The following is a 16,949-nucleotide window of genomic DNA, read 5'->3' as shown; positions in this document are numbered from 1 at the left end:
AACACCCTCGGCCGATTTTTGTTGCAACTTGTTCGGGGCACCAGCTCACTGAATATTTTCCTAAAAGAAAAATCAAAATTCGCCGGAAGCTTTTTTTTAATTTCAATTTTTGTGTTTTTAGCAACGAATTTAAAAAAAACTGGTTTTTCTGATAACATAAACTAAAGTTAAATTTTAACTAGTCAAATATTTGTCAAAAAATTATAGAAAAATATAATTCTTATAGAGAGTTTTCAGTAGAATTGGAACGTGATATTAGCTTTCGAATTTAAGGCCAGAGGAATCCTAGGAAATCCGGAACTTCGAAACTTTGAAAAAGCGCCTGTGAAATTGTTTTGAAAATCTTCACACTTTTTCCAGATTTTCTAAGATTCCTCTGCCTTCAATTCGACAGCTAATGTCAGGTTCCAATTCTACTGAAAATAAGAATCATGTTTTTAAATAATTTTTTGAACAATATTTGACTAGTTAAAATTGAATTGAATTTACGGATTTGTAATCAGCATGAAAAATCCTATACCAAAAATAGCTTTGACATTTGCCGCACCAAATTTGTTTTCCAGTATTTTCACTTGGTGTTTATTAAGTTTTACTATGCGCTGATTTGAAGCTATCTTGTTTCGAATCAACTTATTTCTTATTTACAGTTAGAATTTTTATATTCATAAAAGTAAAACAAAAGGATAAGGGACCCTCTGCAATTATAGAAATGAGATATTTTAATGATTAAAATCTAAAATTTCTATTTTCAAGGTATGGAGTGCCTCAAGTTTACATGAAGCCCGAAACGCCAAATCAGGAGGTTGAATACCAAAGGCAAAACACCACCAAGGGAATTGAGAAAGCTGCCTCTCAACCACATTTATCATTTGAAGAAGAACGACTTGGTAATAATGAGAGCTTCACTCAACGCAACAATAATTCCACCGAACCAATGAAAATCAGTGCCTCTGTAGATCCATTGGACAAGGAGAAATATGAAATCACCGTCGAGGAACATCAAATGGATTTCGGTAGAAGTGGATCACAGAGAAAAGATGAATATCGACCTGAGACAAGTTTTGGAATACGTCGTGAAGAGGCGCGATCATCAAAAAGAGAACAGGATCATCATCATCATCATAATAATAATAAACAACAAGATGCTCAAAATTCTAATCAAACATTATCAGTACAAAAACGAATAGAGGAACTTCAAAAGAAAAATGAACAAGACGGTATTTATACAGCGAAACTTTCTAAAGAGGGCAGTGAAAATGAAGATATAATTCGAAATTCGGGACAAAAAATGGATATTACAAAAAGAATGGAAAATTCACAAATTATTAATAATAAGGAGAATTATATGAAAAATGAAACAAGAAATAAGGATGATATTGAACATGGAATTGCAAGAATGAAAATTCAGGGTCAAGGTTCAGGTTCTGATTACGATAAGGCAGGTCAGAGTTCATCAAATGTGGATTCTGGCAGAGGATCTGCTGTTTATTCAAGCGGAAGACGACCACCTCCCGAGAATCAAGGACACGCTCAAGGTAGTATTGATATATTTAGAAATGAATTTTCTTTTTTTAAATAATTTTAATTTCCCAAAAAAAATTAATTGCAGATAATTTAATTTGAAAATTATATTTTATTTTTCGTTTCTAGGTCAAGATTCTGAGTGGGTGGATATTGTGGAATCAGAATTGAGAAGCATTTTGGAGCCAAGAGATGTTCCGGCAATGGCGCACTCCACTTTATCCGAAAGTGTGTCGTCTGTAACACCTCCCTTGCCTCCTTTATCGCCCCATGGCAGTCCTAGAACTCCACGAAATAGATATTCAGCAAGGTAAATGATATTTTTATATTCTGCATAATGCATATATCTTCGTTGAAGCGTTTGTGGACCAAGTCTGAATATTTTCAAATAATATGAATATTCATCATCTTTTCAATTTATTTCTTAGCGTAGTAAATATTGAACAAACACAAGTGTTCTACAATATTTACGCACTCTGCGCATAATTTTATTTAGAAATTAAATTTTTATCATTATATTTTAATACATAATTTATTGTTTATTTTTAGTAATATTTAAATTTTACTTAAAAATTTTTTTTATTTACTCCATTATTTATTTTGTGTTGTTGAAAATATTTTTCAGCTTACCGTATGGATCAAAGCCAAACTACAATGAATATAGTAAAGGATGTGACAAAAGAAACTACCCGAGCTCCTCTAAGCATCGTGGTGCTTCAACTTCAAAGAAAGATTCTACGAAAAAGTTCTCTCATTGTAAGATCAAATACTGAATTGTTAACGCGTATATCTTGCCAATATTAAAGTCAAATTTTCACTTTTGAACGCTTCTCAAATGCTTCTTGGAAATGAAGGAAATTTCTTTTAAATCAGAAACATTTTGCCCTTGATATATGTAAACTGATATTCAAAAAATATTTCTTCGATAATCATTTTTTAATTTAAAGTAATATTTTCTTTTCTTCGACGTCATTCGAAGAATTTAAAAGATTTTAATTTATTTTTTGTTAAAAAAAAATTGTTTGTTGAATTAAAAGAAGGTTCTTTTTTTTCTAACATTATTAAAATGTAATTTTTCCAAAAAAAAAAACTTTATAATCAAAAAAGTAAACAATAATATTTCCACTTAGTATTCGGTGTGGAAGCCGCGGATTTAACATCAACAACAACCGGGCTCGATTTAGATTCGATGCTAGACAGAAGTGATTCTGACCTGAGTACAAATGATGCAAGGACAATAAGAAAACAATTGGAGGGTCTGGAAAATATGTATAGCGAAGTGAGTTATTACATTATATGAAAATAAATTTGAATTTTAATTTTGGAAAAATGGAAATTATATAAATAGTTTAAAAAATCATTTTTAAATATTTCCTTTTTAATTTTCTCTTTTAGAATTTTTTTTTTTTTTTTTAAATGCAAATCATTATGAAATATTATCTTCATTAAATATTATTAAATAAATAGGCTTAAAAATTACAAGAATAATTATGAAGAAGAAGAAAAAGAAAAAAAAACATGTTTCAAAAGCTCTTGACAATAAACCAATTTTTTTTTTTTTTTTTTTGAGCACAGGTTTTAAAATTACTTGGCGGAAGTGTGAAGAAAAAGCGAAAATCAAGAGGACTCACCAGTTACGGCTCAGTTTCTTCTCTTCCAACTTCATCAGTTTCTTCCAGACCAGTGACAAGGCATCACGACAAACGAAGATCACACGCTATGGATGACAGAATGAAAAAAGTTAAAGATATTAAAGTGCGTTTCATTATTATATAAATTAAATTTTTTTTTCTTTAATTTTTCAGTAAATAATGTAAAAAAAATTATTTATCTAAAATTTTTGAATGAAATTTTAATTTTGAATTGATATTTTTGAAAAATATATTTTACTGTTATAAATAATTTAAAATAGTTACTCTCCTTATTTTTCAGAGTATCAATAAACGCTTTCAAAGGCTAGAATCTCACGTGGTGACTCTGGCAAGATCCGTAGCGCATCTGAGTTCTGAGATGAGAACACAGCATTTAATGATGCAGGTAAAAAAAAATTGACTTACCCTTCTTGTAGAAGAACAGAAAAAAAAATTAATTAATTAAAAAAAAAGTACTTAAGATAATTAATTTTTATAATTAATTTCTATTTTATTGAGTCATCTAAATCAATGACAATAAAATTCATTTGTCGTTTTTTTTTTTCCTTGTGTCAGGAAATGGAAAACATTAGGGGTGAAATTGCGGCTTTAAGAACTCAAACGAGCATGGCAATGGTGAGATCACAGTCTCAGCCTCTCATCAAGGATTCGGAATTGCCAGCCCTCTCGAATCCTTCAAGGGTGAAAAAGCTCACCAAGTTTTTTGGAACAGAACCGCCACTCATCAGGCTTTTTCTCCGGGAACTAGGGTATGAGGTAAAGTACTTCGCACACAAAAAAAAACTACTGCCATGAAGATTTCTCAGAAAGATTCCTTTTTGAAACAGTATCCATTTTATTAGATAAAAAAATAAAAAAAATATTTTCCCCTACTTTTTTTTTAAATATAATAAAATATAATTAAAAAAAATTTGTAGAAACTAGTGAGAGTTGAAGTTTTGTTATTTACTTTCTGTAAATTTTTTTTTAACGACTTAAAATTTAAGGGATTTTTACTCTCACATGGGACAAGAATTTACAAAAGTTTCAAACCAATCCAAGAATTTTTTTGATTGTGATATTTAAGAAAGAATAAACCTCATTAATGAAGTGAAAAAATTTTTTGTTCCCATATTTTTAAAATGATTTTAATGATTATATACTTCAGAGTAGTAGCTTTTTACACATGTTGCACTGTTTATGACCTTATAATAATGCATGATTTATACATATGAGTGAAAATTTCCCAACTGGGCCACCTAAAACTGACTTTTCAAATTTAAAATATTTTTTTTCATAATCTATTGCAGGAAGCCAAATTAAAAACATTTCTGAAATGCGTTTTTAAAAAAATTAATTTTTGAATTATTTATTAACAATTGAATATTTTGTTATCTTTCCACTAAATTTGCAATTACTCTGTTGCTGGTTAATGAAATTTAATAAAATTTGGTGAGCATATAATAGAAAAATTATGTCTCTTTGAAATGCAATAGAAATTTCAATTAATCGAAAAGATTTTAATTGGGACGCACAACGTGTACTAAGTTTGAATTTTAGAAAATTAATTTAACGTAGAACCAAATTTTTCAATAGCAGAATTTTTATTTAACTGAATTTTTATTTTAAAGAATTTTTATTTAATCGAATTTTTTTTAATAGAATTGTTATTAAAGCCTAATTTTTATTTAACCAAATTCTTATTTAATTAAATTTTCGCTAAACCAAATTTTTATTTAGCTAAATTAGTATTACTATAAATTATATTAGTATAAATTAGTATAATTCGATAACAGAGAATAGGCTTCGATGCGTAGTAGCGCGCCGCGCGCGGCAGTGGTGATTGTTCAAGTGCGTAATTTACTCATTTTTTAAAGGTACTAAGATTTTTTTTTTAAATTAAAATTGAGAAAGTGTAGATTTATGTCGTTTTTGAAATTTTTTCCTAAACATATGAGAAATAGTTTAAATATTCATTTGTTTATTAAATAAACAATTTTTTTTGCATAAACAATAAAAATTAATTGAAATTTCTATTGCATTTCAAAGAGACATATAATTTTTCTATATGCTCACCAAATTTTATTAAATTTCATTAACCAGCAACAGAGTAATTGCAAATTTAGTGCGGAAAGGTAACAAAATATTCAATTGTTAATAAATAATTAAAAAATTAATTTTTTTAAAAACGCATCTCAGGAATGTTTTTAATTCGGCTTCCTGCAATAGATTATGAAAAAAAATATTTTAAATTTGAAAAGTCAGTTTTAGGTGTCTCAGTTGGGAAATTTTCACCCATATACAAGATGTTTAAAAAGTATGGAAACTTGCAATTATCTCGAAAAGTACGTATTTTTGTGAAAAATGTTGAACACAAAAAGTTGTTCCCAACAAAAAGTTCTACATTTTTGAACCTAAAATATTGGGCCCGTAGTCCAATGTGAGGCACTACAGTGAAAATAGAAATATCACGAAAATACGTACTTTTCGAAATATTTGCAATTTTCTTTACTTTTTGAACAATCTGTATAATAATTTATCAATTATTTAATAATATGACAATAAGTTGATTTAATTTTCAAATTGAAGCAAGATTTATTTATATTTAATGTTTCATATTCTTATTTACAAGTAACTTGTTATTTTAATGTAAAAAAATTTTTAATTAAATTAATTTTCACTATACCATTATTTATTTAATTTAATTAAACAATGACATATTTTTAAAGAATATTAAAAAAAGATTTAAAAAAAAAAATTGTAAAATTAAATTATTAGGCACGTAAATATTATTTTTTGAAATACATTATTCGCGAATGATGTAAAATATTATTAAGCAAAAGCTCTTGTGAATTTGGAAAGTAATCTCAATGTAAAAATTTATCTAGTTTTTTTGTTAAATTGAATTCTCCTTTGAATCTAATAAAAAATGTGATTTTCACATAGAAATACGCCGGCGCCTTCGAGAAAGAAAGAGTAGGAATGGTTGAATTACCCTACTTGAGCGAAGAAAGGCTGCAAAAGATGGGTGTCCCATTGGGACCAAGACTGAGAATTTTGCAAGAAGCGAGGATATCCGTACTGAAAGATCCAGTGTACGTGGTGTAACCATGTACCAAAAAAAGACAAAAAATAAATAAATAGAAAAAAGAATGTCAAAAGGAACTTTTATATAGAGAAGTGTCCAGAGAACGAGAGAGAAAGAACAGTGAAAATAAAGCGCCTTTTTTATATTCAAACTGTCTTCCTGTGTTCAACTTCTCTCGAGTAGAAAAGAAAAGTGAATTTGCCGGAAAACTTAATCAAAAAAAAAAAAAAAAGAAAAAAAAAGACTTTACAACTTTATAAACTAAGTGCTATTTAAAATGTTAAATATCACAAATAGTTCAAATATGTCTTCGCTCAGTTATCAAACTCTTGTTCATTTTCTTTAGCAAAAAATATTTTCCTAATTTAATTAATTAATTAATTAATTATAAATTACATTATAATTTCTTTAAAAATATCATTTTCATTTCATTTTTTTTTCTTTTGAGAAACATTTAAGAAATAGAATTCAAAATTTTTATTTAATTTAATAATTATAATGATATTTATAATTAATTAATTATTGATATCTTCTAATAGAATGAAAATGTAAAAAGTTTCAACAAAAAACCAAGGATTAATAGATAAAGCATAAATGAAATTCAAGAGCGCCTTTGCCAAAGAGCGATATGTTTTTGTTGTTATATTAATCGATTGTTGAAAAATATAATTTGTCTTATTATGTATTAAAATAGACAATGTAAAATGCTGATTTTTTTTGACAAAAAGCAAAAAAAAACAAAAAACAAAAAATGTACTTTCTTGAATAATGCCAAATAATTTCCGACAAGTTATTTCCTTTTTTGATATGAAATTCTTTTCAAATGTACAGTGCAAAAAAAAAATCATTATCAATCGTGATAGGAAATATTTTTTTTTTTTTTTAATTATATTGTTGCGTTGTTTACATTCATATTTAAAGAACAAATAGTACCGCTAAATACTCATATAATATAAGTTTTTCAAAATCCTACTTTGTAATATATTAAATTCGTAGGATGAGGTTTTTTTTTCTTTATAATTCTACAAAAAAAAAAATTAATCCTAAAATATATGATTAATTTGCATAAAATATGAAAATAATGATAAATGAAATTAAAAATACCAATTATAATTAGTATTTTTGTTTAATAAGTTTAGTAAGTGATTTTTTTTGTTAGCATTGAAAATGCTAATTATAATCAGTATTTACATTTTTTATACATATATATATATATATATATATATATTTAAAAATAGAATGTTTCTGCAATTATATTGTATATCTTTTTTTGGAGTTTGTTTGTAATATTTATTAAAAATAAAAATGGTCTAAAAGAATTGATCTATTAATTGATTTTTGAAATTAACCCAAAGAAATTTATTATTCAAACCAAATATAATTTCTTTAAATTAAATTAATAAAAAAAAATTTTGTTTGAAGCAAATAAAAGTTATTTGAGACAAATAAAGAAATAAAAAAAAATTCTATTTAGCTTTGAGAGAAATATATTTTTTCTCTACGTGAGAAAATTAATAAAATATACTTCCTCTATATGAGGAAGTAATATAAAAATTATTAAATAACATTTTGTTATTTTTTTCTTTAATTAATAATAAACAATTACATACCCGCTTTCGAGCGAGTTTAATTTTACTGGTGATAGAATAAAATTGAATATTTTTATTTTTTTTTAAATATAGTACAAGTGTTACATTTTTTTAAGGTAATATACATTGTTTTATAAGAAAAAAATAAGTATAACATACTGTTTGATTTCTTTTAAGTTTATAAGGGATTTTTTCATTTTCTAGGTGAATATTCTTTCTGAAATAATAGAATAAAATTGAATGTTCTTATTCTCTTGCAATTTAGGTTCAATTAGTGGGTTTTTTTTAAGGTAATAATTGTTAAAGTACTTTTTGTTATAGCAAAATTGACAAAAAAATTCAATTTTTCTTAGACAAACTATTTCAATGCAATTTCCTGCACAAAATACACCCAAAAGTGTAGAAAAAAATTGACAGCATGATAGGAGTAGAGGAAGACCCCTATTAGCACCATTAAATACTTTTCGTCATAGAAAAAAATGCCAAAAAAATCAATTCTTCTTAGGCAGACTATTTCATTGCAATTTCTTGCAGAAAATACACGTAAAAGTGTAGAAAAAAATTACCAGCCAAATCCGAGTAGAGGAAGACCCCTATTAGCACCGTTAAAGCACTTTTCGTCATAGAAAAATTGCCAAAAAAAATCAATTCTTCTCAGGCAGATTATTTTATTGCAATTTCTTGTGCAAAATACACCCAACAAGTTATAAATTCAGATGTTCATTACATGAACATTTTCTTCCTGTTTACGATCAGCAAAAAAATATGCTTCCTCGTGGAGAAAGCATTAACATTAAAATAAACTTTCAAAAATAATATAATAATAATATAAACATTTGAGTACCTATGTATTTGAGTTAAATTTAAAGAATTAATGGAAGTTAAAAAATCAAAAATTCACATTTTATTTGAAATTTCTGAAAATTAATGAAAAATAATAATAATAATATAATTTATAATTATTTACAATTGTTTCGGTTTGTTTCAATGCAAGGAAAACAATTATTTTATATTTAAACTTGAATTTAAATAAATACAAAATTTTTCAGCTAAAATGGGAATTTTTTTTTTTAACTTTCTTAAATTTATTAAATTTACCTCAAATGTATACTTTATATATAGATACCAATCAATTCGTTTTCATGCAAGAAATACAATTATTTCATATATAAACTTCAATTTAAAAAATCGCAAAATTTGATTGCCAAAATGTGAATTTTTGATTTTTTAACTTTCATTAATTCTTTGAATTTAAATTGAAACTATACTTTATATAGGTATACCAATCGATTTGTCTTGACGTAAGGAATACGATTTTATTATATATTACCTTTAATTTTTCTATTTAAAAATTTTTTCGATTAAAAAAAAAATTTTGGAAAAAAGACGATAAAATTTTTTTTTTGGTATTTTTTAAAATCCTTTGGTCAGATTTGAGATATTAATTGCTTCAATTGGTAGGGTTTTTTGAAGGTAATATGTGTTGTTTGAAGGTAAAAAAATAATGGAGAGGTGTTGTTTTATTTTATTTTACTTTGTCAAGGATTTTTTCATTTTCCAGGAAAACATTCTATCTAAAAAAATGGAATAAGATTAATTGTTCTTTTTCTCCAGTTATTTAGGTTCAATTGGTAGGGTTTTTTGAAGGTAATATGTGTTGTTTAAAGGTAAAAAAATAATGGAGACATGCTGTTTAATTTTATTTTACTTTGTAAGGGATTTTATCATTTTCCAGGAAAACATTCTATCTAAAAAAATGGAATAAAATTGATTGTTCTTATTCTCATGCAATTTAGGTTCAATTGGTAGGGATTTTTTAAGGTAATATGTGTTGTTTGAAGGTAAAAAAATAATGGAGACATGCTGTTTGATTTTATTTGACTTTGTAAGGGATTTTTTCATTTTCTAGGAAAACATTCAATCTAAATTTATATTATTATAAAATGCTTGGTCTGTCCTTCTGTCCTAAGTTGAAGTTTGTCTATTCTGATTTTCCTTTTTTTTTTTGAATTGTAATGTTATGACGTGTCAAATTTTGAAAATTACTTTTCTCATTTTTGACAAAGTTGTGTAATTGTGTTTTCAAATTTGGGAATTGGTTTCTTTAAATTTTTTTATAACAAACAAAGCAACAGTAAATTTCGCGCGTATGCCCGCTTTTAATTTTGCTACTAGTATATATTTGAACTTTCATTGCTTGATGTTTGTTTAGGAAAATAAAACTTTTGTTTTTACAACCTTTAACCAGATCCCATATATTATGTCAAATTTTCTCAAACATTAACATAATATCTCATGCTTTGTAAAAAAAAAACTTATCTGAAAGTTACTTCAATTATCTTAACACCATGTGATGTAATCTCTACAATTGCTTTGACACAATTGAATATAAAGGGGAGTCACTGAACTGGGACATCAGCTTAATTTCTCAACAGTAAAGATGTTTTCAATTATATATTAAAGATTTTTCGCTCAATTTATTTATGTCAAATTAAACAAAATAGAAATATCTTTTTTTTAAATAAATATTTTCTTCCTGTCACGAATAGTTTCTCGCGCTCTGAAGAAAAGGACCTTAGAAGCAAACGAATTATAGGTTATGTTTACGATAATTTTACCTTGATTAAAAGTTTCTTTCTACTTTTGTAAAATTAAAATCAGTTTTTATTAAATATTTTGAATGTAATGTAGATTTAAATATCAATTATTTCCATTGAGAGTTGATTCTCTTTATGTATTTTCAATTTAAAATTTCAAAACATAACCTATATTTTTTTTGCTGCTAAGGTCCCTTTTTTCAAATTTGTCAATTTTAATTAAATGATTTCTTCATATAATTTATTACACTTAAAAATTTTGTTAACTACCGAACGACTTCCAGATGTCAAATAAAGGAAATGCACAATTTAACAATTGGAGTCAATTATTTTTCTAGTGAACACACTAGTTGAGATCACGCTAGTTTTGGTCCACGTGAGCAAAAATTTAGTGACTAATTTTGAATTTTATTTTTCTTTTTTTACGTAATCAAAAAAAAAAAAAAAAAAAAAAAAAAAAAAAATGTTTATAATTGTAAATTTTTATTTTGTTCATTTCTTAAAATTAACAAAATAATCCTATTCTTTGTGTGTATAAATTTTTACAATATTTTCATTAATATAAAATATAAAAAAAATTTATTTTCGTCTTAAAAAAAAATTATTTTCTAATGGTTCATCATAAACTTTGTATGGTTTACAGTTACACAAAAGTTAGTTTTAATATTAAAAAAAAATTATAAAAAAAACAAATAATACTATAGATTATATTTCCAAATGAAGGAATTATAAAAAATTTATATTTTTTTTTTCATAAAAAAATAGCATTGACGATTTAGGTTGTGAATATTTAAAACTAACTATAGTTATCTCAATTGAACTGTGGCCCCCCTTCTCTTCGTTATCAGTCCACCCAACTTGATCATCACAACGTTTTTCTTTCACTTAGTTGCTGACCCTTCATCAAGAATGATTAGCCAAAGTGTATTTGCTTTCGTTTTGCTGCTGATTTCCACAGCTTTTGCTGAAGAAGTTGAATGGCATTATTGCAATCCTGGTATGTAATTACTTGCTAATTTAAATAAATGTTAAAAAAAAACAAACAAACAAAGACATGAAATTAATTGAAAAAATTTTTTCTAAAACATTTGGAAAAAAATTTGTATAATTCAAATAGTAATTTTATCTCAAATTAATTATTAAAATTAATTTTTGAATTTATAAATACAGTTTTTTTAAAATTTTTATCAACAAGTGTCAGAAACTGAGTGCGAGAAAAAAAAGCTGCAATTCTCAGTAAAAATGAATTTTAATAAATACGATATTTTTTTCGTTTAATATAATTAAATATAAATTATTTCAATTTAAAAAATATAATAAACAGACAAAAATTTTTTTGTAACACCAACGTTTTGATTAAATTTTAATTGACTTACTACTATTGTAACGTTACTCTTACACAAGTAATAAAGTTTATTTATTATTTCTTAAAACGAAAAAAAAATTATATATATTAAAATTTTGGTTTCTTTAATTTTAAATGAAAAAATTTCTAAAATATTTTAAACATAAAATTACATGAATTCATTTTAACTTTCAATAATATTTATATTTAAAATATAAATTATATTATCATAATTATCATAACTAAATTAATATAAAAATATTTTTAAAAGCGTGCTAGGAAGATATTTGTATCTTCGTTGCAAGTATTTAGTTTATATTTGATAAATTTTTAATTTGTTTTCAGAATTCAAATTTATATATTTTACAAGAAATAATAAAAATTTTATTAAAATTCCTTTCATTTTAATATTCTAAGAGAAACATATATAGAATTTTTCCTGCAAAATATCACAATTTTTTAAAATTATATACGCTATATGTAGTCGGTAATGACTTTATAATTCGATATAAAGTATAAAATACAAAAATTTTGCTTACACACACGCAAAAATTTATAGCGTTTTAAAATTACTCTGAATCATTTCACTATATGACATTTGAACTGCGCGGAAGTTTAACGTCACTGTATACATGCGCGTGTTGTAAAGATCATCAATGTTATTACGTATATAATATTATACGACATAATTTTCTCCAAATAGGTATATACAGTGCAACCTCGATTATCCGAACTAATTTAGACAGGACCGGGTTCGGATAAACGAAAATTCGGATAATAGAAATTTCAAATGTTTTTATATATAATTAAAGTAAAACAATGTCACAGTTAAACTATAATAATAATAATAATAATAATAATAATAATGATTTACTTCAACTAAATAATTTTTATTTGAATTAAATAAATTTGTACTTTTTAAACCAATAATTACTGTATTTGAAACAAATACCGCATTTAATTGATTCAAATAATAATTATTTGTTACAAATAAATATTTGTATTAAATATATATATATATTTTTTTTTAAATAATAATTAAGATATAAATACATTAATAAAATGAAAAGACAAAAAAAAGTTCGGATAACAGAAGTTCGGATAAAATGTTTTACGGTTCGGATAACAGAAGGTACGGATAACAGGAGTTCGGATAATCGAGGTTTCACTGTATTTTGAAACAAAAAATATATATATCAAGATAATTATTATCGAGAAAAATTATAAATATTTTATATTTTATAAGAGATAATAAAAATGATTATATGAATGAATTTTATTTTGCAGAAAGTCAAAATCTATGTACAATTCAAAATGTTCAAGTAATTCCTTGTAAAGAAGCAGCCAATAATCAACCGTGTAAATTAAAAAAAGAAAAAGATGCACAAATCACATTTAATTACACAGCAAGTGAGTATATATATATATATATATTATAATATTTTTTTATTTAGATAAAAATATTAAAAAAATTTTTTCAGTCAAAGCAAATTTTTAATTTACAAAAAAGTATAAATAAATATTTATTATTTAGGAAAAATATATTTTTGTTTATTTAATTCAAATATCTTATAATTTAGTTGCAATAAAAAATTTATTTGGAAGAATAAAATATGCAAAAAAAAAATATTCTAATACCAAGAATAAAATATTTTTATACATTGAGAATATTTTTTTCTCGATATATAATAAATAACTTTTTTTTTTAATTTTCGACAATAATTCATTTATTTAATTTATTTTAACAGACTTTAATGCTGAAAATGCAGTGTCTCAAGCATATTGGGATTCGGGCATTTTGGATATTGCATTGGCTGGAATGAACACTAATGCCTGTAAAAATACCAAATGTCCTATTGTTAAAAACGAAAGTAGCTATTATGATATAAAGATACATATGAGTAAATTGTTTCCCTCCGTAAGTATTATTTTTTTTAAATTAATGAAATATTATATATTTCATGAAAAAAAAATTAAGAAATTTAATACAATTTATTTGATCTCATTTTAATAGTTAATAATAATAATAATATATTTAAAATCATTTAATTAAAGACAAAAACTAATAAATTATTTTTCTTAAATTTATACAGAAAGAATTTAAGGTGAAGTGGAAACTATGGAATAAGGAACAAGTAGATGAATTATGCTGTTTTACTATTAACATTAGAATAATGCCATAATTGTTTGTAACTGAGATATAAGAAAAATTCTAATTTTACATAAGTGATTTAATTAAATAAATAAATGTTTTTGATTTTAAAAATTCTACAGTTATTCATTTCTTATTTATTTAAAAACAAGTAAAATATTTTTCAACAATAAATTCAAATATAAAAAAAAGTACCTAATTCAATCAAATTTAATTATTAATTTAAATAATTTTTTTCAACATGATTAAAATACTAAGAAACAATACTTCCTCTTCGGAGGAAGCAATATATATATATATATATTAAAATAAATAAAAATTTCAATTAAAAATAAAAATTATTTATCAAATAATTAATATTAAATATATTTTAAATAATAATAATAAGAAGAAGAAGAAGAAGAAGAAGAAGAAGAAGAAGAAGAATTCATAGTATAATAATACAAATTAAAAAATAAAAATAATTGAAAAGTCAGTTAATAATTGAAAAAAAATATTAATATAACAATTGTTATTATTTTTAATTAAAATTAGTCATTTTATAAAAAGGATTAAATAAGGAAAATTGAAAATAATTTTGAAAAAAAATCGCTGCGGACAGGATTCGAACCTGTGCGGGCAAAGCCCATTGGATTTCGAGTCCAACTCCTTAACCACTCGGACACCGCAGCTCATGTCAGACGTTTCGAAACTTCACGATATAAGTTGAGGGCTGTGTTACGAAACACATTCAATACTAAATGTTGGAAATGTGGGAATTTCAAATCCTTAATGTATTTATTTTATTTCATAAATAAATAGTTAAAAATAAATAAAAAACTGAATATATAAAATGTAATTATAAAATATATATTTAACATCAGCGGAAATGTTCTGGGAGTTATCATTATATATATCACTAATTATTAATAAAATATACGAAAACCTAAAATATATCATTGAATATGAATAATTACAAAATTAACCTACCATCCTATGTAATTTGAACGATTCGAATTCAATATCATTTTTGCATTATTTAATTTTAAAATCATTAATTATTAATATTTAGTAATCAATTTTACTAAAATAAAGACTATAATATCTACATAATTATAATTTTTGATTTAAAAATACATAATTTTAATTTAAAATTAACATAAAAATTTTGTTTGGCATTAATAAAGTTTTTAATTGAACCAGCAGAAAATTATATTGTATTAAAATAATATTAAACGCGTTATTATTTTTTTATATCAATAATTAGATTAAAAAAAAAGAGAATTTCATTTTATTATTTCAATATAATACAATCTTTTGTGATAAAAGAAAATATTTATTTGGAACAATTAAACACATTTATTTGACTCATATGAAAAAAAAACAGAAAATCTTATTTTAAAGGGGGAAATTAGTCTTATTTTATATATATATATAATGTGCAACATTTTTAAGACAACCTTATTTATTTAACCTATAATTAGAAATTTATATTAACATAAAATTTACTTTTTACTGAATCAATTAAGAGTGTACAACAATATTATCAATTGAAAATTTAAAAAAAAAATTTTAACTTGCCTAAATTAAGAATAAGAAAAAGTGCATCATCATTTTCGTGACATGAAATTTTGACAAAACTTTTTATTTTTCAATTTACGTATTTACTGTGTTTTATACGCGGGAGGAACGTGTGTTTATTCTCTATTATATATTGTACTCTTGAGAATAATAAATAGTAGATCAAATTGAATGAGATGTTTTACTTGGGCGTTTTAAACCCACATTGTTGAAAACAGTATAATATATATATATACCATATAAGAATCAATATGAGAATGTTATGATTTGTATACTTTACCGACTGAATATAGTTAAAAAAGAATATAATACCTTCAGAAGGTAAAAAGACGACAATTCAACGTCCACGTGCAAACGAGTCTTCGCAGTTGTATATTATTTACTTATGTTACATATTTTTCTTACTTTCTACTCAATGGCAACTAAATAAGGCGACAACTCGTCTTGTATTATAAACATATTCTACGGCCATTTTGAATTTTTGAAAACGAATTCCACATTCGTAATCAGCGACCCTGAAAATCCCCGAGTAATGAGTTTCAAACAAATCGAATTAATTTTTAAAAATTCGTACTCCATTATGGATCCGCCATTTTGAATTTTTAAAAACAGATTTCAGATTCATAATTGGTAATGAATTTTTTTTTTCAAAATAATTAAATTGTGAACAAATTATTTATTTATAATTGCTTATAATTTTTGCATAAATATTAATACTTTTATTTTCGTTTCATTCAATAATATTATGTTTCCTATCAGTTAAAAAAAAAATATTATGAATATTGCTTAAAAAACTTAGAATACAGTAAGAAAAGTTGTAAATAAAATAGGTGGTAATTTGGGTTACCTTAATATTTTTTAATCCTGAATTCCGAAGTTAAATCTTATGAAATTTCATTCCGATTAAATCCGCATCTCACTCCATTTCCAAACCAATAGGATTGATTTATGGAATAAAATTTCAGGATTCAAAAGGATTAAAATTTAGTTTTGGAATAAATAAACGAATGTATTTGGATAGAAAAAAACAGAATTGAAAAGAATTAAAATTCAGCTTCGAAATGAATCGGATTTGTTTGGAAAGATTATTTTATTAAGTTATCATTAAAATTTATATATAGATTCGGATAGAAACTGATCGGAAATAAATTTCGGAATGTCTCCGAAAATTTCGTCAAACAAAATCAATTTTTAATATGTTTTGTATATCATTAAAAAGACATATATAGCGTAAAATTTGACAATTGTTTTTTATTGTAAAAAATTTGTAAATCTTTATTCGCGAATGCAACTTTTAATTTAAAAATTGTGTTTTCAAAATACAAAACTATGGGCATAACTTTTTTTTTCTTTGACTGCGTTTATCCGATTTTTCTTTAATTGTAAGAATATTAATTTTAATTATCATTTGTATTGTATAATTAATTTCTCTTTTATCTCCCTAAATTTGAATTTAAATAAAGGAA

At 24.2% G+C, this 16,949-nt stretch overlaps 2 protein-coding genes and 1 non-coding gene across 6 annotated transcripts in view; 2 read left to right on the top strand and 1 right to left on the bottom strand.

The window, feature by feature from the left end:
• Positions 1 to 7,367, top strand: part of LOC127291388 (putative mediator of RNA polymerase II transcription subunit 26) — a 59,158-nt gene extending 51,791 nt beyond the window's left edge. Inside the window, exons 8-15 of one of the 4 annotated variants that reach the window (XM_051320488.1) lie at positions 754 to 1,535; positions 1,651 to 1,831; positions 2,147 to 2,277; positions 2,652 to 2,800; positions 3,097 to 3,276; positions 3,454 to 3,558; positions 3,729 to 3,922; positions 6,099 to 7,367. In XM_051320488.1, coding sequence (XP_051176445.1) covers positions 754 to 1,535; positions 1,651 to 1,831; positions 2,147 to 2,277; positions 2,652 to 2,800; positions 3,097 to 3,276; positions 3,454 to 3,558; positions 3,729 to 3,922; positions 6,099 to 6,132 — 1,756 coding nt within the window. In that variant the 3' untranslated portion in view covers positions 6,133 to 7,367. Of the gene's footprint in view, positions 1 to 753; positions 1,536 to 1,650; positions 1,832 to 2,146; positions 2,278 to 2,651; positions 2,801 to 3,096; positions 3,277 to 3,453; positions 3,559 to 3,728; positions 3,930 to 6,098 lie in introns of all 4 variants that reach the window. The other 3 variants (XM_051320487.1, XM_051320486.1, XM_051320489.1) reach the window with 3 other exon arrangements.
• Positions 7,368 to 11,259: 3,892 nt separating this feature from the next.
• LOC127291403 (MD-2-related lipid-recognition protein-like) lies at positions 11,260 to 14,037 on the top strand. Its single transcript, XM_051320529.1, has 4 exons — positions 11,260 to 11,423; positions 13,059 to 13,181; positions 13,520 to 13,689; positions 13,865 to 14,037. Exons 1-4 carry the CDS (start codon positions 11,336 to 11,338, stop codon positions 13,952 to 13,954), a joined length of 471 nt encoding a protein of 156 aa, XP_051176486.1. The 5' UTR covers positions 11,260 to 11,335; the 3' UTR covers positions 13,955 to 14,037.
• Positions 14,038 to 14,512: 475 nt separating this feature from the next.
• Positions 14,513 to 14,594, bottom strand: Trnas-cga (transfer RNA serine (anticodon CGA)). Its single transcript has one exon. It is a non-coding gene; the product is annotated as a tRNA-Ser (tRNA).
• Positions 14,595 to 16,949: the final 2,355 nt, after the last annotated feature.

Source organism: Leptopilina boulardi, unplaced genomic scaffold, assembly GCF_019393585.1.
Source record: "Leptopilina boulardi isolate dan_hultmark-lab unplaced genomic scaffold, ZJU_Lbou_2.1 LbouV2_137, whole genome shotgun sequence".
NCBI lineage: Eukaryota > Metazoa > Arthropoda > Insecta > Hymenoptera > Figitidae > Leptopilina > Leptopilina boulardi.
The sequence above is the reverse complement of the archived record's forward strand: the minus strand, read 5'-3'. Positions and strand labels throughout refer to the sequence as shown.

What these genes read in the sequence shown, in the direction of transcription:
- LOC127291403 (XM_051320529.1), top strand. Translation starts at nt 11,336, where the DNA reads ATGATTAGCCAAAGTGTATTTGCTTTCGTTTTGCTGCTGATTTCCACA. An exon ending in ATGGCATTATTGCAATCCTG is followed by an intron (nt 11,424 to 13,058) that starts GTATGTAATTAC and finishes TTTATTTTGCAG; the next exon opens with AAAGTCAAAATCTATGTACA. An exon ending in CACATTTAATTACACAGCAA is followed by an intron (nt 13,182 to 13,519) that starts GTGAGTATATAT and finishes TTATTTTAACAG; the next exon opens with ACTTTAATGCTGAAAATGCA.